The sequence below is a fragment of the Sorex fumeus genome, unplaced genomic scaffold (assembly GCF_029834395.1).
Source record: "Sorex fumeus unplaced genomic scaffold, SorFum_2.1 ptg000063l, whole genome shotgun sequence".
NCBI classification, from domain to species: domain Eukaryota; kingdom Metazoa; phylum Chordata; class Mammalia; order Eulipotyphla; family Soricidae; genus Sorex; species Sorex fumeus.
The window spans coordinates 39,931,154-39,958,291 of record NW_026606120.1 but is presented as its reverse complement, the minus strand read 5'-3'; the positions used below and the strand labels follow the sequence as shown (position 1 = coordinate 39,958,291).

The following is a 27,138-nucleotide window of genomic DNA, read 5'->3' as shown; positions in this document are numbered from 1 at the left end:
TTTTGTTGTTTTGGGCCACACCCTGTGGTACTCAGGGCTTGCTCCTAGTTCTGCACTCAGAGATCACCCTTAGCAGGGCTAGGAGACCATCTTGGGTGTCAAGGATTCAACAATGGCTAACCAAGGCAAGGCAAACAACCTACCCACTGTATTATCAATAGTTTATTTGTAAAACACAAAAATGCCTGCAGGGACATGCCAAAAATTAATGATTTTCTTTTGGTACTAAGTTCAAGTACTTTCAAATTTCTTTTGAGGTTTCCTTTTTTTTTTTTTAGTGTTCTCTAAAATGATCACTTGATCACTTGACTTCCCGTTAATCGTCGATTTGCTCGAGCAGGCGCCAGTAACGTCTCCATTTGTCCCTGTCGCGTGCTAGTGTAGCCCAATGGCGTCTGTTTGCTCTAGGAACACGAAGAGCCTCAAACAATTGTTCATGATCTTGATGAAGAAGTTTGACCATCTGGTAGGTGGGCGGCCACACGATCTTTTGACATCCCGTGGAATCCAATCGGTAACAGATCTAGTCCAGCGGTCGTCTTTAAATCTCATTACGTGACCAGCACTTCTGATTTTTGGCACCTTGGCAAACGAGACAGCGTCCCTGATTCTTGATCATCCACAGATGTCGGAACTCTGGATTCTTTCTCTCATTTGAGTGAAACGTGATATTCCAAGCATAGCTCTTTCAATTCCTCTGTGGGAGACCCAAATAGCGTTCTCATCCTGTTTGCATAGGGCCCAGGTCTCTGAGGGGTATGTTAATGCAGGAAGAAAAGTGAAATCAAAGAGATATGCCCGGAGCCGGAGGTTCTTTGTCCTCTTAGCTATTTCTTTGATGCTCTTGAAGGTGTTCCAAGCCGCTCTCTTCCTCCTGCGCAGTTCAGGTGCCAGGTCATTTGTCATGTTGACTTCTCGACCTAGGTACACATAGCTATTGCATTCGGAGATGGTCGTTCCGTTGAGAGCGAATGGGACGTCAGGAAAGAGGCTGTTTCTCATAAACATTGTAAGATTCAGCTGTACTCCGACCTTTCCACACTCACGGTCGAAGTTGGCCAGCATTTGTGCCACTTGGCTAATGTTTGGTGTCATTAAAACAATGTCATCAGCAAAGCGGAGGTGGTGTAGTTGCCGACCATCTATCTTCACTCCCATTCCTTCCCATTCCCGTCGTCGCATGATGTTCTCGAGGGTGGTACTGAAGAGTTTCGGTGAAATGGTATCAACCTGCTGAACCTCTCTCTTGACATCAATGGTTACTTCTTTGTAGAATGGTGAGATCCTGGTAGTGAATCCGTAATACAGCTCATGGAGGATCTTGATGTATTGAGTTTGAATGTTCTGATTGGCGAGGGCTCCAATTCAGTCTCAACAGAATCAAAGGCCTTCTTTAAATCAATGAACGTTAGACAGAGCAGCATCTTGAACTCCCGAGAAACCTCAATGAGCTTGGTTATCGTGTGGATATGGTCAATGGTGCTGAATCGTTTGCAGAACCCGGCTTGCTCGCATGGTTGTCCTTCATCTAGTGTTCTGCCAATCCTATTCAGGATGACTCGAGTGAACAACTTGTAGATGACAGACAATAGGCAGATTGGGCGATAGTTGCCAATGTCATGGATGTCTTCCTTCTTGTACAGTAGTACAGTCCTGCTGGTTTTCCATTGGGACGGAACCTTGCATTCAGACAGGTAGCGTGTGAAGAGCCGAGCCAGCATATTGATGAGTACTGATGGCAGGTTCTTCAGGTGTTCAGGTCTGACCTTGTCTGGGCCGGGTGCTGTTCATTTCTTTACTGACAAAATGGTGTGTCGGATTTCGGAAGGGAGCACATTGGGAACGACATATCCATCCTGTGAAATTTGGTACGTCGGCAGGTGGACATGGCTATCAAAGATATTTGAATAGAAGTCATGGATAATCTTCTTCATTGCCGTTCTGGAAGATGTGATAGATCCATCAGGACGTCGGAGGGCAGTCATCTTAGTTTTGTAGTTGGCGAAGGACAGGAAGGCGTTACAAATACTTTTCCCAGCTTCTGCCACATCTACCAGCACTTCTGCTCTTCTCTCTTTGAGGTCTTCCTTGATCGCATCTCTGCACTGCTTTGCGAGCTCGGACGTTCACTTGCAGTTGCCTGAGGCATGCGCCAAACCACTTTGTTGAATAAAGTCAAGAGTTTTCGAAGACAGGTTTTTTTGTGGCTATCTCTCTCTTGGCATTCCTCACACAACCATGGAGGTGTTGAACCAGTCGATCATATTCCTCGTCAATGTTGTCAACAATGGCATCTTCCCATGTTACCGCAATAATGCCAAAGAGCTCCCAGTTGGTGGTCGTTTCGGGAGTTCTCTTTTTGAACTTTGCAGCCCTTTCTCCCGCTCTGTGAAGTAGAATTTTGCACGAAGGAGACGGTGGTCCGATCCCGTTTGGAATATTGGGACAACAGTGACATCGGTCAGGCAAAACCATCGATTGAATATGATGTGGTCTATTTTGTTGTGGAATCGTCCATCGGTTGACTCCCATGTCCAACGTTTAGATTCGGCCTTGTGGAATCTTGAGTTACCATGGATGGTCTTGGTCAACATGATGAACTCAGACAGTCTCTCACCCTGTTCGTTCCATTCTAGGCCATGGGTCCCGATGTGAAGTTCTTCAGCTGATCTTCTCGGTCCTATCTTGGCATTAAAATCACCCACAATGATCTTGTAGAAGGTGTGGTCTTCTTTATAGAACTTCTCCAGCTCCATGTAGAACTTCTCAATTTCTCCTTCATCATAATTGGATGTTGGTGTGTGGACAACGAAGATAGAAACTACCGGCAGTGAGCCACATCTATTCAAATGTAAACGTCTGATTCGGGTTGTTAGGCATTCAAATGAATCAATGCTCATGGCCAAGTTTGTGTTGACAAGGACATCGACGCCTCCGACACCTCTTTTATCGCATGTTCCGAGGAACAATTCTTCTCCAGTGTTGAAAACGGCATGGTGAGATTCGTTTCTTCTTGTCTCGGTCAGACCAATGATGTCATACTTGATCATTCGCGCTTGTACCATCAGGTCCTCGATGGATGCATCTGATGCTAGCCTACGTGCATTGTAAGTACAGACGATCATTTTTGTCTTCCTTTGTTGTGGCAGCCTAGTTTGGCCTTGAGATTTTATTGGCCTCTTCTTTCTCATCCTTCTCAATGCTGCCATATTGGTGAATCCTTCAGGGTCAGGGGAATGAGACCCATTGTAATTACTGGTTTTGGCATATCGAATACACAACAGATAGCTTGCGAGGCTCTGCCATGCAGGCGGAATACTCTCAGTAGCTTGCCAGGCCTTCCGAGAGGGACAGAGGCTTTTGGGGCGACCTCTAATCGCCCTTGTAGGTGTTACCATATTTGAACCCTATCAAATATGGTATGGAAATTCTGGAAAATGGGTATTCAGTGTCTTATAATGTCCGGAAAGTGTCCTCGAGTGTGGCGGCAGCTGGGTAGTGAAGGTAGTGGAGTCCACTACCTTGGAATAAGTCCACTTTCTCTAAAATGAAATGACTAATTTTATATATTTTAATTACTCCTATTTTAAAATAAAATTTGCTAAACATTTACTACATGCTAGATACTGTTCTAAATAATGTGTGAATATGAATGTATGTAATCTCGAGAACTTTTTTTTTTTTTTGCTTTTGGGGGTCACACCCGGCAATGCACAGGGGTTACTTCTGGCTCATGCACTCAGGAATTACTTCTGGAAGTGCTCAGGTACCCATATGGGATGCTGGGAATCAAACTTGGATTGGCCACTGCAAGGCAAATGCCCTACCCACTGTGCTATTGCTCCAGCCCTTGAGAACATTTTTAAAACACAGAAAAATTAAGTTACTTGTCACAGGTCACACAGTTAAAGCCAAATTTGAACTTCTGTAGCTCTAATGACAATGAACATATTAATTTCTATAAACTGCTTGTGGGAAGGATAGATTAAATTTCAAAGAAATAAGCTGAAGAGCAAGTTTTATTAAGAAAGTCACAGAATGGGAAATTATTGGAAAACTGGTCTGAGTATCTTGACTATATGAAGTCCTATGTTAATTGTACAAAAGACATAAAACAAAACCCCTAAAAGAAACTAGAGGAAATTCAGAAAATGGGCAAAGACTTAAAGTTATTTTTTGAAACCAAAATTTACAAATGGTCAACAGCACATGAAAAAGTGCTTACTAAAGTCAGTAGGGAAATATATGAAATATACATCATACCCTCTACAATGGCTAGAATTTTTTTTTTTTTTTTTTTTTTTTGCTTTTTGGGTTACACCCAGCGATGCTCCGGGGTTACTTCTGGCTGTACTCAGGAATCACTTCTGGCGGTGCTCGGGGGACCATATGGGATGCTGGGAATCAAACCCGGGTCGGCCAAGTGCAAGGCAAATGCCCTAACCACTGAACTATCGCTCCAGCCCCAAGGCTAGAATTTTTGAAGAAGGAAAACTGTGGCAACTATGCAGAGAAATTACCATCCTAAGAAGGTTGGGCAAGAAAGCAAAAGTTTAATTCCTTTGGAGAACAGCTTTGGCAGCTCCAAAAGGTTCAACCAAGTAGTATGCGATTCTACTTCTAGATTTATACCTAAGAGAAATGAACGCATCTGTCTAGGCAAAAATGTGTACATAAATGTTGAGAATTTCATTCATCTTCTATTTATAAGTTAATTTTTAATTAGACGTGATTTTACAAAATTGTTCATAATATAGTTTCAGGCATACAATGTTCCCCCTCCCAATTCCACCACCATTCCCATGATCCCATGCCCCTATGCCTCTACCAATATCCCAGGTTCCCTTCCACCTCCACAACCTCAATCCTTGTCAGACACACTTTAAAATTTAATTATTGTAGTCAGGGACCCATATAGTAACATTATCTTAACACTTTAAAAAAATGGAACCAATTCAAGGCTTGTTATAAAATCCATCGAGTAGATAAACAAAATGTGGTACATTTATATGGAATTTTATTTACTATTTTAAAAGATGAGGTATGTACACACGGTATAATACAAATGAATCTCAAATAGCAAATCTACGAAAAGAGAAACTTGATTTGTGGTTGCAGGAGCTAGGATATAAGGTAGATATAAGGTAGAATGGAAAAGTAATTGTTTATGAGATATTGGACTTCCTTAGAGGGTGATGAAATGTCCAGAAATGATTGTTCACGCTGTGCTTATGATACAACCATGCAACTCATACTTTAAAATCATGAGTTTTGTTAAGTAAATTTTATCAGCATTTTTTTTAAAACATAATTATACCTTCAGTAAAAATTCTAAACAGTTGTTTACACTATAGACTTTTTCATACTCAGGGTTAACTGCCTCATCTCTAAGACAGGATAATAATAGTACCATTCTAAGAGGCTTGAAGAAAATTAGTATATAAGAAGCACTCAGAATGGTGCCTGTCAGGCTCTCACAGTGTCGGGGATGTTTTACCTCTCCCATCTTCCTGTTCTTCCATGAATGTGAATGTCCACCCGTGGCGCCATACAAGCTCATTAACTGATCCAGAGACTCATAAACAAATCTTGAAAGAGATCAACAAGTTGCAGAGAAGCTTTCAGACCCCAAAGTCACCATCCAGTTTAAAAATTTAACTACAAAATTTTAGAATTCCTGGAGCAAGCAGCCACAACATCTCATACTCTACACCACTGATATACCAAGAATACATACTACATTGGATGGGATGTAAAGTAAAAGGCAATCAATCTCATTTACAAAAATATTAACACACAAGGCTTACCCTGTAACAACATGTCAGTAATCACTTATAAAAGGGCTTACTGGCTCAAGGGTGAGACACAACAATCTTCACACACTTTCTTCTAAGGAAATCTTTTTTGATTATTTTTATTGATGGGATTACACGGCGCCAGGGGGCCAGGTGGTGGGTGTGACCCCCGCCTACTGGAATTTGGAGGATCTGGGTAGAGGATGCTCGACCCCAATCCGAGTAGGCTTGGAGATCTCGGCCCCGAATCCGCGTGGCTTTGTCCCTCTGCCAGTACCTTCATGTGTGCGGAGAGTGGTCTTGGCATGGTGGTGGCTGGTCCTGGAGGTCTTCTGCTGCCGGAGCCCTGGTTGGGGTGGGGCTCCGGCAGCAGACCAAGACTCAGAGACTATAACATCCAGCTCCCGGAACCGCATTCGCGGCCGTGCGACATCTTATCAGGACATCTTTTTATGACATTTTATTATCTCACTCCTACTTTGGACAAAGTTGCAGGCTATCGAATGTAGCCTGCCCACAGGGCAGAGTCTGGCAAACTCCCCGTGGCGTACCAAATATGCCAAATACCAGTAACAATGATGGGTCTCATTCTCCTAAAGAGCCGTGAATATAATCTCAGGGCTAGGATGAAAGAGACGTTACTGGGGCCTGCTCGAGGAAATCGACGAATAACAGGATGATGAAAAAAAATGAAAAAAAAATTTTTAGTGAATTATTCATAACAAGCAATCACTTGATCACCTGACATCCAATTTGCTCGAGCGGGCACCAGTAATGTCTCCATTTGTCCCTGTCGCATGCTAGTGTAGCCCAGTGGCATCTGCTTGCTCCAGGAACACGAACAGCCTCAAACTGATCACTCAGGGTCTTGACAAATAAGTCTGACCATCTTGTAGGTGGCCATGCGATCTTTTGATGTCCCGTGGAATACAGTTGGTAATGACTCTAGTCCAGCGGTTGTCTCCAAATCATATTACGAGTCCAGCCCATCTGATTTTCAATGCCTTGGCAAACGAGACAGCGTTCCTGATTCCGGAGGTCGGAACTCAGGATTCCTTCTCTCACTTGAGTGAAGTATGATACTTCAAGCATAGCTCTTTCGATTCCTCTTTGGGAGACCCAAAGAGCGTTCTCATCCTGTTTTCGTAGGGTCCAGGTCTCTGAGGCGTATGTTAGTGCAGGAAGAACGGTGGAGTTGAAGAGATGTGCCCAGAGCTGGAGGTTCTTTGTCCTCTTAGCTATTTCTTTGACACTCTTGAAGGCGTTCATTCCGCTCTCTTCCTCCTGCGCAGCTCAGGTGCCAGGTCGTTCGTCATGTTGACTTCTCGACCCAGGTACACATAACTGCTGCATTCGGAGATGTTCGTTCCACTGAGAGCAAATGGAACGTTAGAGACTAGTCCATTTCTCATGAAGTCCGACCTTTCCACACTCACGGTAGAAGTCAGCCAGCATTTGTGCCGCTTGGCACATTTGGTGTTATTAGAACAATGTCATCAGCAAAGTAGAGATGGTGTAGTTGCTGACAATCTATCTTCATTCCCATTTCTTCCCATTCCAGTTGTCACATGACGTTCTCGAGAGTGGCACTTAAGAGTTTCGGTGAAATGGTATCACCCTGCCGAACCCCTCTCTTTACATTGATGATCACTCCCTTGTAGAATGGTGAGATCCTGGTGGTGAATCCAGAATACAGCTCATGGAGGATCATGATGTACTGAATTTGAACGCCCTGTTTGGCTAGGGCTTTGATGACCGCTTCAGTCTCAACAGAATCAAAGGCCTTCTTTAAAGCAACGAACGTTAGACAGAGCGGCATCTTGAACTCCCAAGAAACCTCAATGAGCTTGGTCATCATGTGAATATGATCAATCATACCAAATCCTTTTTGGAACCCGGCTTGCTCGAATGGTTGTCCTTCATCTAGTGTTCTGTCAATTCTATTCAGGATGACTCAATATAAAATAAATTATTTAGGGCCTGCTATTGGGGCAGGAGGTTGGGTGGAGGTTGGGAAAATTGAAAATAATACTGGTGGGAAGGTGTAATGGTGGTGGGATTGCTGTTGGAATATTGATTGTAATAAATCATCATGAATGACCTTACAAATTTTTTTAAAAAATTAGCACAGCAGTAGGGCATTTGCTTTGCACGCAGCCAGCCCGGCCGAGTTGGGTTCGATTCCTCCGCCCCTCAGAGAGCCCGGAAAGCTACCGAGAGTATCTCGCCTGCACAGCAGAGCCTGGCAAGCTACCTATGACATATTCGATATGCCAAACACAGTAACAACAAGTCTCAAAATGGAGACGTTACTGGGCCTGCTCAAGCAAATCGATGAACAACAGGAGGGCAGTTGTTTGTTTGTTTGTTTGTCTGTTAAAAAATGGTGCCTGTCAGCTCTTGATAACTGTTCGCTATTAATTGTAGTATTGTATTTGCAATCTAATAGGAATAGGAAAAAATGTCATATTCTATTTTCAAATCAGAGTCTTAGTGGTCACTTTAACAAGTGGTAAATATATTTGGCTGAAACCAAGAAAGAGGGCCAAGAAGATAGCTCAAAGGGTTGCAGTTCAAAGTCTGTATGCTTTTCTGGATTCAGTCAACAGTATCACATGGTCTCCCCAGCTCCCTCACTCTTAGAAGGAACCCTCAAGCACTGCGCCAGGAGTAGTATGGAGTAGCACAGGGTGTGGCCCAAACAGATAACGAAAAACCAAGACCAAGTAATAACATTAATTAATTACATCAAGAAGGAAAAAGCACAAGCTGATTTTATGTGGCTGACATTGTGGGCACTAGATACACATACCAAAAAAAAAAAACAACTAAGGGATAAACTAGAAGATCCACATAAGAAGATTAAAGAAGTTGACAGGGAACTGGATAATTTTCTAGTTCCTTTGAATTATGAACAGATATACATACTCACAGAGCCACTTCATAGTAGTGCTTAAAATACTGTGAGTTTCTAGAATATTTCTCAATGCTTAAGGAGAAGTTAAACAAATTCTGAAACCAGATGAAGGTTCTGGACTTCTTGAGACTAGAAACAGACAGTTTCTTTCAAATTAACTAGTTTTGGAGTTAATAATAATTGTTGCATATGGATTGAGAGTAAAAAAATAGAAATGTTTTCAGGGAAGGACAGGGAGCCAGCAAAACTAAACTACTGAAAGGAGGTGGTGAAAACCTTTAAGTATTCACTTTCATGCCAAACAACACAGGTGAGGCAGCCCATAAAAAGATAAAATTCCAACCAATACCAAGCACTATAAATAGCACCTAAAGCCATAACTTAAAGAAGGCACTCCAAAGGCAATGAAAGTGTATGCGTTTATCATATTAGTACTGCTCTTTTTTGGTCATCTGGAAACAGAAATAAGAGCACATTACCAAATATTTATTAGTCTACAATATTGAACAGTCTACCATGTTCAACAAACCATGATATATAAATACTTTTTATGGTTATAAACCATCGGCTGTATAAGAAAAAAACCTATTCTAAAACTTTCAATAAAATTTTCCTATCTGAAAATAATCAAATAGGAGATTAGATAAAAATGATTCTATACGATAAAGAGGACCAGTGAGATAGTACAACAGGTAAGGTGACTGCCTTGCATGTGGCTGACCCAGGTTCAATCCCTGGCATCATTTGCAGTCCCCCAAGCACCACAGAGATGATCCCTGAGAACAGAGCCAGGAGTAAGTCCTCAGCACCAGTGGACAAGGCCCAAAAACCAAACAAATAAAGCTATTATTGGAGAAAGAGCAATCATTGCTAAGACTAGGGTCATGTTACTGAAGACATCACAATGACCATTACTTGTAGTTCAGACCTACCTGTGTCTGAGCTTTTTCTTCCCATCCTGAATCGAAGCTGTCTGCCACGGAGGACCTTGGCAAGGTGGTTAGCTGTCCAGTGCTGTGCTGGCCAATCAGAAACCATGTTACAGAAGATTACAGGTTGTCTTGAAGACATTATAATTTCTTTTGCCTTCTCTGGTGCAAATGGCTTGGTATGTTTAGCTATGGAGAGAAATAATAGAGCATTAGATGATTATAAAGGTTACTTAATCTGATGTGAATAAATGTCATCATTTCTATTTGGCAAGTCTTTCTGTGTAATTATGCTGCATTTGCACTTCACTTATTACTTACTACAAATACTTGGCTTCAGAGAACCATAATTCTTCAATGATTTTTCTCATTTTAAATCTTAACTGTTAGGAAATAATTGGTCTTCAGTGCCAAAAATGAAGTTTAGGGGTTTAAAAATTTTTCTGACATTTAGAATTTGAAATGCGATTTACTAAAATATTTCCAGAAGATTATATTAAAACGCTAATGGGAACTACTCTAGAACTAGATTTGTTGGAGTCAGCAATAATTTTAGTTGCTACATCCTGTTTAAGTGAAAGACTGCTGAATACAGCAATTCAATAGGGACATTAGATGTGGAGGGGGACTCAAAAATTTAGGGCCACGGATATAGCTTATTTGTAGAAATATGCCTTGTATGTGCAAGACCCTGGGTTCAAACCCCAATATCACATAAAAAATTAGAAATACAAGAATTAGCTAAATAAAATAACAAATACATTGCTTATAAAAACATCTTAAGATTAGAGTTTTGGGGAAAGTTAAAGTGATTTAAGGGCTTAAGAGAGCACTCAATCGGCTGGGCACATGTGCTGCGTGCAAGATGGCCCAGGTTCAATCTCCAGCACTGCACTGTCCCCTGAGCGCCACTGAAAGTGACTCCCAAAAGTGACTCCCAAGCTCAGAACTGAGGGTAACCCCCAAGCACTGCCTGGTGTGGCTGAAAATTTGGTCCCTTCCCCAAATGTTACATATTTTGACCCAAAATAACCAGATACATAGTGATCTCTAGAACAATTTGCTAGATCTTGTACACCAAGAAAAAAAAAACCCACTAAAAAGCTCACAAATCACGCAAATTCTCATACCATTCAACTTTTAGTCTAAACTTCTTTAAAAAGAAGACAAATGAGGAAGAACTCATTGAGAAACTTTAGCAATTTGTACTTGTTAGAACTATAAGACTTCTTTTCAAAGAAAATAAAAAGTTTAAATCAATTTGGCCTCCTTTCTTAGACAAGGACAAAAACTTGAAATTCTTTCCCACATTCCTGGTGAAAGTGAGCAGCAGCCTCAAGTCCTTGGCAGTGAACATTTAAGAATGATCTATCACCTTCTTTCTGCACAGTCAGCATGCCCCACTGAGTCCAGTGTGGAGGCTTAAGGGGGAAAGGCATATAAGAGAGTTGGAAATTCCCTTGATGAGGGGATGTGGGGAGAAGCACCCCAAAGTTTTAATGTAAAACAAAGTCCCAATTTGACCTTTAAATGAAAAGGAATCCTGCTTAAGAAAATGGGTTGTTCAGGGGATCGGAGCAGATAGTTCGGTGGGTAGAGCGCTTGCACATGGCCACCCCTGTCAATCCCTGGCATCCCGTAAGGTCCCCTGGGACTGCCAGGAATAATCCCTGAGCACAAAGCTAGGAGTAAGCCTTGAGTACTGCAGGGTATGGCCCAAATCTTTACAGCCAAAAAACTAAAAAGGGAGATGGGGTGAGAGAGAGGGGGGAGAGAAAGAGAAAGAGAAGAGATTGATGGGTTGTTCAGTTAGTTCAAAAGGCTGGGGTCCCCACTGCCAGGAGTTACTTTGCCAGGATTAACCCCTATTTGCCACTGCCCTCATTGTCACTGCCGTCACTGCCAGGAGTAACCCCTCTAGACCATGCCCTTAAGCACTGCTAGGTGTGGAGAAGGAAGGAAGGGACGGAGGGAGAAAAACTAAAGAACAGAGAAATGAAAGAAAGGAAGGAAGGAAGGAAGGAAGGAAGGAAGGAAGGAAGGAGGTCTTTAACTAGTAATAAAATGTTCTTTGGCATTTAAAAATGTTTACATTTATGATAAATTCACATTCAAGATCTTAAAGCATATCAATCTATAAATCTAAGAACAAAGCTGCCTAGCTTGCAAAGCCCATGTACTCCTGGACAAAAGTGCCTGAATTTTGTGTATATGAAAATGCTGCAAATTTTTTATTTTAATGAATCATCGTGAGATACAGTTACAGACCTACAAATTTTCATGATTACATTTCAAACAATGTACAAGTACCCATCGCTCCGCCAGTGCCCATTCTCTCTCTCTCTCTCTCTCTCTCTCTCTCTCTCTCTCTCTCTCTAATTTTATTGAATCACCATGAAATAGTTACAAGCTTTCATGATTGGGTTACAATCACAAAATGATCAAACACCCATCCCTCCACCAGTGCACATTCCCCCTCACCAATATCCCTGGTATATCCCCCCCTTTCCCCATCCTCCCCCTGCCTCCATGGCAGACAATATTTCCCATACTTTGTCTCTACTTTTGGGCATTATGGTTTGCAATACAGACACTGAGAGGTTATCATGCTTGGTCCTTTATCTACTTTCAGCACACATCTCCCATCCCGACCGGTTCCTCAAGCCATCATTTTTGTAGTGATCCCTTCTCTATTCCAGCTGTCTTCTCCCCTTTGTTCATGAGGCTGACTTCTAGTAGTCTTCCTGTCCTGTGTATCTACTATCCTTAGGTGTCAGTCTCGTGTTATGTTGTTTTATACTCCACAAATGAGTGCAGTCCTTCTATGTCTGTCTCTCTCTTTCTAACTCATTTCTCATAGCATGATATTCTCCATGTCTATCCATTATAAGCAAAGTTCATGACTTTATCTCTCCTAACAGCTGTATAGTATTCCATTGTGTAGATGTACCAAAGTTTCTTTAACCAGACATCTGTTCTAGGGCACTTGAGTTGTTTCCAGATTTTGACTACTGTGAACAGTGGTGCAATGAACTTTTTAGGTACAGATATAATTTTCACTGTGCTTTTTTGCATCCTTGGGATATACTCTCAGAAGTGGTATTGCAGGGTCATATGGAAGCTCAATTTCTAGTTTTTTTTTAATTAATTAATTTATTGAATCACCGTGGGAAAGGTTACAAAGCTTTCAGGTTTAGGTCTCAGTCATGCAAATATCAAACACATTTCCCTTTACCAATACTTATTTTTTACCATGACAAACCCCAATAAAACCCCACCCCCCACCCCTCCCAGTCCCTGTGGGGCAGATGAATTCTAGTTAACACTCTATCTGCTTTGATTAGATTCATTGTTTCAATAAAAGATTCACCACTATTATTTAGAGTTTACCCCCCCCAAATCAGACATGCTGAAAAAGCATTGTGAAGTGATTTGCTTTCTACAGCTGGGTTCAAGAATTAAATGTTGGTTTTGGATTTCTGCTATTTTACTTATTGACCCTGGAAGTATTTCTACTGAAAGTCAGATAATTAAGAAATTGGTTTCTGTGCTCTGGAGTCGTGGCCGTGCTGGAGAGCCGCTAGTGGGGGGCAACTGGTGGCCTCAGTAGGGCGTGAAGGGCGGACCAAAACGCCCCCCTTCCCATGAGGTTTTAGTCGCCCCCACTCCCCCAGCTCATACCTGCTGTCCACAAGGCTCCCATGCGGCCGCCATCTTTCTTTCCAGAGAGGAGAAGGCGACTGGGGCAACACCCTTTCCCCTCCGGACAGACCTGATGGCCTGGATTAACGCATAGTCCGTTCACTTTTCTGCTCCAAGCTGTCGGATTCTGCATTAAGTCCTTGTGCTTCTGGGGCCGTGGCCGTGCTGGAGAGCCGCTCGCAGGGGGCAACTGGTGACCTCGGTAGGGCGTGAAGGACGGACCGGAACGCCCCCCTTCCCATGAGGTTTTAGTCGCCCCCACACCCCCGGCTCATACCTGCTGTCCACAAGGCTCCCATGTGGCCGCCATCTTTCTTTCCAGAGGGAGGTGGGTGGAAGGGACCAACACCCTTTCCCCTCCGGGCAGACATGATGGCCTGGGTTAACGCATAGTCCTTTCACTTTTCTGCTCCAAGCTGCTGGGTTCTGCATTAAGTCCTTGTGCTTCTGGGGCCATGGCCGTGCTGGAGAGCCGCTCGTGGGGGGCAACTGGTGACCTCGGTAGGGCGTGAAGGATGGACTGGAACGCCCCCCTTCCCATGAGGTTTTAGTCGCTCCCACACCCCCGGCTCATACCTGCTGTCCACAAGGCTCCCATGCAGCCGCCATCCTTCTTTCCAGAGAAGAGAGGGCGAATGGGGCAACACCCTTTCCCCTCTGGCAGACTTGATGGCCTGGATTAATGCATAGTCCTTTCACTTTTCTGCTCCAAGCTGCTGGGTTCTGCATTAAGTCCTTGTGCTTCTGGGGCCATGGCCGTGCTGGAGAGCCGCTCGTGGCGGGCAACTGGTGACCTCGGTAGGGCGTGAAGGACGGACTGGAACGCCCCCCTTCCCATGAGATTTTAGTTGCCCCCACTCCCCCGGCTCATGCCTGCTGTCCACAAGGCTCCCATGTGGCCACCATCTTTCTTTCCAGAGAGGAGAGGGCGAATGGGGCAACACCCATTCCCCTCCGGACAGACATGATGGCCTGGATTAACGCATAGCCCGTTCACTTTTCTGCTCCAAGCTGCTGGGTTATGCATTAAGTCCTTGTGTTTCTGGGGCTGTGGCCATGCTCCAAACTTAACTATGATTTTCAGGGAGAAACGTTGGGTGGTTTACTTCCCATGGATCACTTTGTGTATAGAGAGATGTCGCGCGACTGCGTAAGCGGCCGTGTGGTTTTGAGGAAAAGTCCTAGTTCCCGCATACTCGAGCTGTGGTTGTAGAGGCTTCTGGTCACCGGGGTTCCATCTGGGGGAGGCGGGATGCGGTACCTACCCCATCTGGGACTTCCCGATGATCTCGGCTCTTTTTGGAACCTGTTTTTTTTTTTCCCCCCCTTCGGGATCTGTGGATCCCGCCCTCCATGTTGTCCTTCTCTTTGGCTGAATGCTGTAAATATGGCACTGGGGGGCGGGCTGTGGGCGTGACTTCCGGAATCTGAGGTTACCTGGGAGTTGTAGTCCCGGCAGATTTGAGGAAAAGTCCTAGTTCCCGCATACTCGAGCTGTGGTTGTAGAGGCTTCTGGTCACCGGGGTTCCATCTGGGGGAGGCGGGATGCGGTACCTACCCCATCTGGGACTTCCCGATGATCTCAGCTCTTTTTGGAACCTGTTTTTTTTTTTCCCCCTTCGGGATCTGTGGATCCCGCCCTCCATGTTGTCCTTCTCCTCAATTTCTAGTTTTTGAAGGACTGTCCATATTGTTTTCCATAAAGGCTGGCCTAGTGGGCATTCCCAACAACAGTGAAAGAGTGTCCCTTTTTCCCCACATCTCATTGTTGTTCTGATTTGCTTCTCCCTGATGGCTAGCGATGTGGAGCACTTTTTATTGTGCCTTTTGACCATTTGTATTTCTTTTTTGAGGAAACTTATGCTCATTTATTCTCCCCATTTTTTTATGGGGTTGGAGGTTTTTTCTTGTACAATTCTACTGTCTTATATATCCTGGATATTAATCCCTTATCAGATGAATAGTGGGAAAATATTCTTTCCCATTCTACAAAATCAACACCCAAAAGTCCATGGCTTTCTTACATACAAATAATGAAACAGAAGAAAGAGACATTAAAAAACAATCCCGTTCACCATAGTACCTCAGAAAATCAAGTACCTCGGAATCATCTTAATCAAAGAAGTGAAAGACCTATACAAGGAAAATTACAAAACACTACTTCAAGAAATAAAAGATGACACTAGGAAATGGAAACACATCCCCTACTCATGAATAGGGAGGATTCACATGATCAAAACGGCAATACTTCCCAAAGCACTACACAAATTTAATGTGGTCCCTCTCAGGATACCCATAACATTTTTCAAAGAAATAGACAAAATACTCCTGAAATTCATATGGAACAATAACCCCCCACGAATAGCTAAAGCAATCCTTGGGGAAAAGAAGATGGTGGCATCAACCTCCCCAACTCCAAACTGTATTACAAAGCAGTAATAATTAAAACAGCATGGTACTGGGCTAGAAACAGACCTGCAGACCAATGGAACAGAGTTGAATATTCTGTCACAGAGCCCCTAATATATGACCACTTAATCTTTGACAAAGGAGCAAGAAATGTGAAGTGGGACAAGGAAAGCCTCTTCAACAACTGGTGCTGGGAAAACTGGATAGCTATCTGCAAAAAAATAATAAAAATTAAAATAAAAATAAATAAAAAATGAACTCTGACCTCTAATGCCAAGCACAAAATTCAGATCAATATGGATTAAAGACCTCGATATCAGCCATAAATCCATAAGGTATATAGAGGAAAATGTAGGCAGTTTTCCACAACATTGAAGCTAAAAGTATCTTGAAGGATGAAACAGTACTGACCATGCAAGTAGAAGCAAACATAAATAAATGGGATAATAATTTAATAATTTTAATAAATAATTTTTATTCTTTATTTTTATATACTTTTATATATAGTTCTTGGGGGAATACAGGATGCTGGGAATGAATCCAAGGTGGCTACGTGCAAGGCAAGTATCCTACCTGCTGTACTATCTCTTGATCCCAGAGTACATTTATTTTAAAGCACTTGAAAAGCATGTGGTAAATAACAAAGCATTATACAAGTAAATATTTGGTATTGCTTGGATGATGTTCAGAATCAAACTTTCCATCTTTCTAAAAGATGAGCTATTGTTCTTAAGCTTTCTCTTGTGGCAAGTCCCTAAGTCAGTACACGTCAGCCCATATCTCTGGGCATAATAGTCTTTTTTAAATTTTTTTAATTTATTTTATTAATTTTTATTAGTGAAACACCATGAGGTACACTTGTCGACTTACAATATTTTTTAAAATTTTTATTAGTGAGACATCATGAGGTACAGTTGTAGACTTACAATTTTTTGTGCTTGGGTTTCAATTGTACAATGATCAAATACCCATCCCTCCACCAGTGCCCATTTCCCACCACCATGGATCCCAGTATCCCTCCCACCCCCATCCCCCCATCCCACCCTGCCTCTGTGGCAGGGCATTCCCTTTTGTTCTCTCTCTTATTGGGTGTTGTGGTTTGCAAAAGAGGCAATGGGTGACAATCATGTTTGGTCTATAGTCTACTTTCAGCATGGGCATAATAAAGGCCCTCCCGTTGATCGTCGATTTGCTCAAGCGGGCCCAGTAACGTCTCCATTGGAGACTTTGTTGTTACTGTGTCTGGCATATCCAATACTCTCGGTAGCTTGCCGGGCTCCCCGAGAGGGGCGGAGGAATCGAACTCGGGTCGGCCATGTTGGCCGCTTGTAAGGCAAACGCCCTACCCGCTGTGCTAGTCTTTGATATCATTCTCTTCAATATTTCTCCATTGCTCCCTCCTCTGACAGCCTTGCTTCTTACCTCTTAGTGTTAAAGGCCTGAGTGCAGAGCCAGGAGTAGTCACTGAGCAACACCAGGTGGGTGGCAAAATAAATAAATAGCACTGTAGCATTGTCGTCCCGTTGTTCACTGATTTTGCTCAGACGGGCACCGGTAATGTCTCCATTGTGAGACTTGTTGTTACTGTTTTTGGTTACTGTTTTTGGAATACCGAATGTGCCATGGATAGCTTGCCAAGCTCTGCTGTGCGGGCAGAATACTCTCGGTAGCTTGCTGGACTCTCTGAGAGGGATGGAGAAATCAAACCTGGGTCAGCCACGTGCAAGGCAAATGGCCTACCCGCTGTACTATTGCTCCAGTCCTAAATAAATAAATTAACGATTTTAAATAAAGTAAAATAAATGTGCTCACGTGACCCTATAAGAAGCCTACAATGCACAGGCAGAATGGTCTTTAGTTTCCATTATCGACAGGAAGACAGAGAGGCTCAGACCCTGGAAGTCCACATGTCAGTGATTTTAAGTCCCTGATTCCAAGTCTAGGACTTTGCCGCTGGAACCTGACACAGAACTGAAAACTCAGGAGAGAGAGTGGAAGCTGGAAAGATACATCAAAGCACTTTGGATCAGTTTGCAGACAGTATGGAATCCATTTATGCTGTTGGAGCGAGAGGATGCTTTGTTGTGTACATGTGAGGGTGGACGAAGCATTACTCCTGCCGTAGACACTGCTCACTGCCTACCTCCCTCAGTAACCACTCTCTTCTTCCTGTTAACAGGACCTGGGCAGTGGCAGTCTCCCTAGAGTCCTGTGCTCAGAGGAGTGGCCATAAATATAATCTGGAAGTTTCATCTGGAAAACTGAGTCAGTGTGTTTGCTCCTCCCCTCCCCTCCCCCCTCCTGGACATGTCTATAATACATCTTGTTATGCCCCATACACAAAAGTATTCATATGGGAAGATATATGCACATTAATCACGGCACTTTGTACAATGACCAGAACACAGAAACAAGCTGTCCAGTGGCAGATGAGTGGATAAGAAAGTGTGATACACACACACACACACACACACACATACATATATATATATACACACACACACACACAATAATTTTACACAGGCAGAAGGGAACATGAAATTATGCAATTTGTTGCAACTGGAACTGAAAGATCTCATGTTAAGTCAGAAGGACAAAGACAAACACCGAATATTTTCACTAATCTGTGATAAAAAATTTGTGGAATATAAAATAAAATAATATGAGACTAACACCCAAGGAAAGTAGAGTCAAGGGCCAGGAGGATAGCTCCACAGTTAGGAAGCTGACCTCAAAAGCTGGGGGAAAAGGCAGTTGGGATGGAGAGGGATCCATTAAGTAAATGATGGTTGGAGGAGTCGCTAGGGATGAAAGATGTGTGCTGAAAGTAGACTAAGGACTAAACATGATGGCCTCTCGGTGTCTGTACTGCAAACCATGATGCCCAAAAGAAGAGAGTAAGAAGAAAGGTGCCTGTTATAGAGGCAGGGGGTGGGATGGGGTGGGGGTGGTAGGAGGGATACTGGGACAACTGGTGGTGGAAAATGTACACTGGTGGAGGGATGGGTGCTCGATAATTGTGTGACTGAAACTCAATCATGAAAGTTTTGTAACTGTAGCTCATGGTGATTCAATTAAGATCAAAAGCAACCGGTGTTGGTGTGGATGTGGCGAGAAAGGGACTCTCCTTCACTACTGGTGGGAATGCCGACTGGTTCAGCCCTTTTGGAAAACAGTATGGACGATTCTCAAAAAAACTAGAAATTGAGCTCCCATTTGAACCAGCAATACCACTCCTGGGAATATATCCCAGAGAGGCAAAAAAGTATAGTCGAAGTGACATCTGCACTTGTTTGTTCATTGCAGCACTCTTTACAATAGCTAGAATCTGGAAAAATCCTGAGTGCCCGAGAACAGATGACTAGTTAAAAAAACTTTGGTACATTTACACAATGGAGTACTATGTAGCGGCTAGAAAAGATGAAGTCGTGAAATTTACATACAAGTGGTACTACATGGAAAGTATCATGCTTAGCGAAATGACTCAGAAAGAAAGGGACAGACATAGAAAGATTGCATTCATCTGGGGAACATAAAGTAACAAAATAGGAGACTAACACCCAAGAATAGTCGAGATAAGTACCAGGAGGATTACTCCATGGCTTTGAGGCCAGCTGCACACGCTAGGGGAAAAGGCAGCTCAGATAGAGAAGGGAGTACCAAATAAAGGGTGTTGGGAGGTTCCTCTCAGGATGGGAGATGTGTGATAAGAGCAGACTATAGACCGAACAAGATTGCCACTCAATGTCTCTTTTGCAAACCACAGCATTCAAAAGGAGAGAGATAACAAAAGGGAATGCCCTGCCACAGAGGTAGGGTGGGATGGGGGGTTGGCGGGTAGGAGGGATACTGGGACTGGTGGTGGTGGAGAATGGGCACTGGTGGAGGGATGGGTATATGATCATTGTATAACTGAAACCCAAGCACAAAAATTTGTAAGTCTACAACTGAACCTCATGGTATCTCACTAATAAAAATTTAAGGAAAAAAAATAAAAGCATTCTTGTCAAGAAAATTTTAAAAAAGTATGATATAGGGAATTACATGGTAAGGGAATGGAAGATACCAAAGGCGGTATCTTTAGGTTACAGAAACAGAAATGTTATAAATGGAGAAAAATAGAAGGGGAAAGGCAAGAAGAGCTGGTTTGGAGGAAATATAGAGGCAAGGGTCAGGGGCCTTGGGTTCGGCTGGGGTGTAGATGGGAGGTATCTGTTTATACCTAAACCACCAGAGCCAACTTTACTATAAGCATGGGACCCAAACTATAATCATAAATTTAAAAATGTGTCTGTTGAGACAGGTTGGCGGGCAGTGGTGGAGGGATGAGAAAACTAGTTTTGAGACTGGAGTTGGAAGACTGTATGCATGAAGCTCTATTGTCAACAACCTAGTAAATCAGTGCTTAAATAAGCAAATAAATAAAAGAAAAACAGGCTTGCTTGTCAAACCTGTGTTCTTCCTTGAACATGTTTGTCTTCTGTCTCACATATAAGGAAGTTTCAATAAATTTTCTTGCTGTATTAGGGAACAAGCATGCGCGCGTGCGCGCGCGCACACACACACACACACACACACACACCATAACAGCCATCAGCCCAGGAAATTGCAGCACACACATATTAACAGCAATCCTGAAGCATAACATTAAGATCCAGGAAATTGCAAAATTCAGCTGAGCTCAAGTAACTTTGGGTTTTTTTAGGTTTATGGCCCACACCCAGCAATGTTCAGGGCTTACTCCTGACTCTGCACTCAGGTATCACTCCTGGCGATTCTAGGGGATCATATGGAATGCCAGGCCACCTGAAGGCAAACGCCATTCCCACTATACTATCGCTCCAGATCCTAACTCAATTAACTTTGTACCACTGAACTAACATCAGCGAATTTTTACTTCCTCATTCCTTTTGTACGAAAGCAAATGCACTTCTAGAGATGACTGTTTATTAGTTCATAACCAGTGTAACTCCTTGCCTTCTGAGGCTGTGGTTTTCAAGACAACCACACTCTCCCCATAAAGTGCTCTGTCACTTAGGCTGAATGAACTAGTCTGAACTAGTCATGGCTAGTCTGATCTACTAGAGCAGGTAGGTGCCTGCTAGTTCTAAGATTATAAAAGACTCAAGCACCACACATTTTGCTTTAAGACTTTAAGGGCTAAGAACAAGAGAAGCACAAAGGGCAGGATTCACTTATGCTGCTTACAGTAAAATCAGTGTCTAGCTTGCCTTGAGCAAGACTTGTTCCCAGTTCACTCCCCAGCTCCACATAACATCTCCTGAGCATCACCATGAGTGACTCCTGAGCACTGACAGGTATGACTCCCCCATAAGTGTTTCCAACAGTCTCATATTTGGATGTTTAGACACCCTTCCACAAATAAGCATATATGGGGAGTAGGAACACAAGTAAAGGCGTGACAGAAGAGCTTCAAAGAGTAAATAAATATTTTTTCTCTTAACATTAATTTTTTAAAAATACCAAAATGATGATTAAAAATCCCAGGGTTATTTAATAGGATACTCTAAAATCTGAAATTTGGTGAGAACACACCTGGCTCAGGGATTCATATATGTTTAATGTTCCAACATTTGCTAAATGAATGGAAAGTACAACAAAGTGTGTGCAGAAGGAAGCAGATAGGATGCACACGGTAAGAGGAAATTAGCACATCTGCAGAATTTCTGGCCTCCTGGTGAAATAAAACAATCTGCTGGTTGAGATAAAACTAATTTGGTTTCTGATAGCTTAATCAACAATGAACTGGGACATTAAACTAAGAAATTTAACTATTACCATTTCCTTTAAAGAACAATGCAATCAACATGGTATTAATTAAATCACCAGGAATGCAGCCAGTCATTTCATGCCTGGAATATATGCCAACAGCTATAAAAATTCTGAAGCAACCTTGACAGGCAGGCTATAAAAGATAAGTGTATTTGGGTCTATTATCTGCAGCAGGCAGCAATTTCCAACTAGATGAAGGAGAGAGGCTGGGGAGATAGTACAGCAGGAAAGGCACTTGCCTGCACGGAGCCGACCTGGATTTGATCCTGGGCACAAATGTTTCTCTGGGTCCTCCCATCACTGATCCCTGGGCACAGAGCCAGGAGTAAGTTCTCAGTGTAGCAGGGTGTGGCCAAAACACCAAACAAAACCAAACAAAACAGCAACCTAACTAACTAGATGTAGAAACTAGTGAGGAAAATAAAAAGAACAGTGAAAAAAATGGTGGAAAAAAGGAACAACTTCTTCTCCTCCTTTTCCTACTCCTCCTTCTTCTCCTCCTTTTTTTATTTTTTTTTTTAGTTGAGTCACCATGAATCACAAAGTTACAAAAATTGAGCTTCAGGTATATATTGAGTTTCAGGTATATATTGTTCCAACCAATAGGAGTATATTCCCAAGTGCAGAGCCAATAGTAACCCCTGAGCATCACCAGCTTAGCCGAAAAATAAAATCAAGCAAACAAAAGAATTGTGACCGAGGCGGTACAGTTTCCTCTTCCCTAAATGTAGAATGTTACTTACAGTTTAGTTACAACAAATTCTGTGTTAGTGAAACGCCACCTGAGCAAATTGTCCCTTTAATAATTTTTTCTTGAAATCCGAATGGCAAAAAAGCACATGAGAAAATGCTCTACATCATTAATCATCAGGGAGATGCAGATCAAAACCACAATGAGATATCATCTCACACCTCAGAGACTGGCCCACATTCAAAAGAACAAAAGCAACCGTTGCTGGCGCGGATGTGGCGAGAAAGGGACACTCCTTCACTGTTGGTGGGAATGTCCACTGGTTCAGCCCTTCTGGAAAACAGTATGGACGTTCCTCAAAAAATTAGAAATTGAGCTCCCATTTGACCCAGCGATACCACTCCTGGGAATATATCCCAGAGAGGCAAAAACGTGTAGCCGAAGGGACATCTGCACTTGTTTGTTCATTGCAGCACTCTTTACAGTAGCCAGAAACTGGAAGAGACCTGAGTGCCCAAGAACAGATGACTGGTTAAAGAAACTTTGGTACATCTACACAATGGAGTACTATGTGGCTCTTAGAAGAGATGAAATCACGAACTTTACATACAAGTGGTACAATATGGAAAGTATCATGCTAAGCGAAATGAGTCAGAAAGAGAGGGATAGACATAGAAAGATAGCATTCATCTGGGGGATATAAAATAATAAAATATGAGATTAATACCCACAACACCAGGAGAATTACTCCATAACTTAGAGGCCAGCTGGGTATTCTAGGGGAAAGGACAATTCAGATGGAGAGGGGAACGCCAAGTGGAGGGTGTTTGGAGGATCCTCCCAGGAGGGGAGATGCAGGTTGAAAGTAGACTGGACTGAACATGTTCGCCACTCAATGCCTCTTTGGCTGATCACAGCGCCCAGGAGGAGAGAGAGAACAGGGGGGAATGCCCTGCCACAGTGGCAGGGGGGGATGGGGGGATGGGAGGATGGGGGGGAGGGATATTATCCTGGTGGTGGAAAATGGGCACTGGTGGAGGGATGGGTATTTGATCGTGGTATGACCGAGATCCAAGCACAAAATTTGTAAATCTACAACTGTACCTCATGTTGTTTCACTAATAAAAAAGAAAAAAAAAAAAACTCAAAAAAGTTTTTCAAGACAAACTTACATGGCCACTTCTTCAAATTTGTTCCAGATGGATTTAGTCATAGAATGATTGATTATCCACTTGGTTTTGAGCTATGTGGTTAAGCTCAGAAACCTACGACAAACTAGTTAAGAGCCATGGTTCATGAAAAGTGGCAGAAAGGATAATCCTTAAACTGTCATCTTCAGAGTTAGTGATAAGACAACAGGAATTTAGTGAAGCTCCTTATGTCAAGAGAATGTATTAGCAAATGGATGGTTTGAATATGAGGAAATCTTACAAAAAAAAAAAAATTTTTTTCTTTAGTTAATGCAAAGTACAAGATAATTTGAAACCTACTTTCCCTGAAATTACCAGCAATATGACTTTAGTCAAGTAATACCTGACTTGGGTTTATGACAGATCTAGAATTCAAGACAAAAATATTAACACTTCCAAAACACTCGCCTAATACTGAGATCTTAAAGATCTCAAAGATCCTAAACTGGGAAGAACTCATCTCTTGCAGCAGATAAAATTTAATCTGAAAAACTAAAAGTTATTTTTAAAATTTTCAGAAGGGGCCAGAGCAATAGCACAGAGGGGATGGCACTTGCCTTGCAGGCAACTGACCTGAATTCAATCCCGGACATCCCATATGGTCTCCTAGCACTGCCAGGAGTAATTCCTGAGTGTAGAGGAAGGAGTAAGACACAAGCTATCAGAACTTGTGGGACGCAGAAAAAGCAGTGTTAAGAGGAAAGTTTATAGCTCTGCAAGCATTTATCAGGAATGAAGAAAGGGCCCACATCAATAACTTAACCTAACAGCTTAAGATATTGGAAAACGGCCAACAAAAGGAGCTCAAACGAGGCAGGAGGAAGGAAATAATAAAACTTAAAGCAGAAATCAATGAGTCAAAATTTTTTTAAAAAGTCCAAAAGATTAACAAAACCAAGAGCTGGTTCTTTAAGAAAATAAATGAGAGAGAGAGAGAGAGAGAGAGAGAGAGAGAGAGAGAGAGAGAGAGAGAACCCTAGTAAACCGAATCAGAAATGAAAAGGGGGACAAACAGAAACTACAGAAATTCAAAGGTCATTAGACATTACTTTGAGAATCTTTATGCTATGAAACAAGAAAACCTTGAAGAAATGGATAAATTTCTGGATTCCTATAACCTGCCAAGGCTGAACTAAGAAGATCTGGAATATCTGAACAGACCTATCACTATCAAGGAAACAGAAATGGTAATCAAAAGTCCACCCAAACAAAAGTCCAGGCCTAGATGGATTCACTGGTGAATTTTTTCAAACCCTTAAAGAGGACCTACTGCCATCCTTTTTCAGTTTTTCCAGGAAACTGAAGAAACAAACATTCCCAAATAGTTTCTATTGGGCAAATGTCACCCTGATACCATAAGCAGAGACACCACACACACAAAACAAACACACACACACACACACACACAAAAGAGAAGTAGATCCTCAACAAAATAGTAGCAGATAAAATCCAACCATTCCTCAAAAAAATCACACACCATGACCAAGTAGAATTCATCCCAGGGATGCAAGGATGGTTTAATATTCTCCATTCAATAAACATAACACCATATCAATAAAAAACCAATAAAAACCTTATGACCACATCAATAAAAGCAGGGAAAGCATTTATTGCTGAAAAGATCCAGCACCCATTCATGATAAAAATTCTCAACAAAATGAGAGTTGAAGGAACTTTCCTCAATATAGTCAAAGCCATTTACCACAAGCCCACAGTAAGCACTGTCCTCAACAGGGAAAAGGTAAACACTTTCTTTCTAAGATCAGGCACAAGATAGGGTTGCCCACTCTCACCACTCCTAGTCAATAGACTACTGGAAGTACTTGCCATCAGAGTTAGGCAGGAAAAAAGATATAAAGAGCATCCAGATAGGAAAGGAAGAAGTCAAGCTTCCATTATTTGAAGATGACATGATACTATACTTAGAAAATCCTAAAGACTTTACAAAAAAGCTCCTAGAAACAATACATTTGTATAGTAATATGGCACATTCACGGCCACGGTCCTCCCGTTATTTATTGATGTGCTTGAGTGGGCCCAGTAACATCTCCATCGTGAGACTTGTTGTTACTGTGTTTGGCATATTGAATACGTCATAGGGAGCTTGCCAGGCTTTGCCGTGCGCGCGAGATACTCTCGGTAGCTTGCTGGGCTGTCTGAGAGGGGCAGAGGAATCGAACTCGGGTCGGCCATATTGGCCGCTTGCAAAGCAAACGCCTTGCCCACTGTGCTATTGCTCCAGCCCAATATGGCACGTTACAAAATCAATATCCAAAAGTCCATGGCTTTCCTATATATAGATAATAACAGAGACGAGATTTTTTAAAAAATCCCATTACAATTATGCCACAGAAAATTAAGTACCTAGGAATCAGATTAACTAAAGAGGTGAAGGACCTATACAAAGAAAACTACAAAACACTACTTCAAGAAATAAAAGATGACACAAGAAAATGGAGATACATTCCGTGCTCGTGAATTAGGAGGCTTAACAATGTCAAAATGGCAATACTCCCTCAAAGCATTATACAGATTCAGTATGGTTTCTATGATATTTTTTAAAGAAATAGATCAAACACTCCTGAAATTCATATGGAACAATGAACCCTCACGAAGAGCTAAAGCATTCCTTAGGAAAAAGAAGATGGGAGGCATCACCCTACCCAATGTAAAACTATACACAAAGCAGTAGTAATTAAAACAACATGGTACTGAAATAAAGACAGACCTGCAGATCAATGAAATGAAGTTGAATATCCTGACACAAAGATTAATATTCATTTAATCTTTGAAAAGGGAGCATGAAACATGAAGTGGAGCAGGAAGCCTCTCAACAAGTGGTTCTGAGAAAACTAGACAGCTACACACAATAAATAAATAAATAAATAAGGACTCAGACTGCTTTCTAATGTCATGCACAAAAGTCAGATGAAAATGGATTAAAGACCTCAATATCATACATTAATCCATAAGGTACATGAAAGAAAACAAAGGCAAACCCTCCATGACATCAAAGGTAAAGGCATCTTCAAAGATAAACACCACTGTCTAAGGGGAAGCAAAGATAAACAAATGGAACTACATAAACGAAGAAACTTCTGCACTTCAAAAAAAACAGTGACCAGGGTACAGAAAGAGCTCATGGAATGGGAAAAATTATTTACCTAACACCCATCCGATAACGGGTTAATGTCCAAGATTTATAAGGCACTAGAACTTTACAAGAAAAATATATCCAACCCCATCAAAAAAGGAGAAGAAATGAACAGAAACTTCATCAAAGAAAAAATACAAATAGCCAAAAGGCACATGAAAAAATGCTTTACAGTGCTAATCATCAGGGAGATGCAAATCAAAACAACAATAACATCTTACACCACAGAGACTGGCAGACATCCAAAAGAACAAGCAAAACCAGTGCTGGCATGGATGTGAAGAGAAAGGGACTCTCATTCATTATTAGTGGGAATGCCAACTGGTCAATTCTTTTTGGAAAACAACATGGGCATTCCTCATAAAACTAGAAATTAAGCTTTCATCCGACCCAGCAATACCACTTCTGGGAATATATCCGAGGGGTCCAAGAACACACAGCAGAAACACCAATGCTCTCTTATGTTCATTGCAGCACTATTCACAATATTTTGGCTATTCACAATAGCCAGAATCTGGAAACATCCCGAGTGCCCAAGAATAGACGACTAGATAAAGA

The 27,138-nt window shown here is 42.2% G+C and overlaps 1 protein-coding gene across 1 annotated transcript in view; it reads right to left on the bottom strand.

Annotated features, from left to right (window-relative positions):
* The window catches only part of HSPBAP1 (HSPB1 associated protein 1), a 58,612-nt gene that overhangs the window by 26,795 nt on the left and 4,679 nt on the right, over window positions 1-27,138 (bottom strand). The window contains exon 2 of the mRNA XM_056126710.1: window positions 9,645-9,830. Coding sequence (XP_055982685.1) covers window positions 9,645-9,830 — 186 coding nt within the window. The remainder of the gene's footprint in view (window positions 1-9,644; window positions 9,831-27,138) is intronic.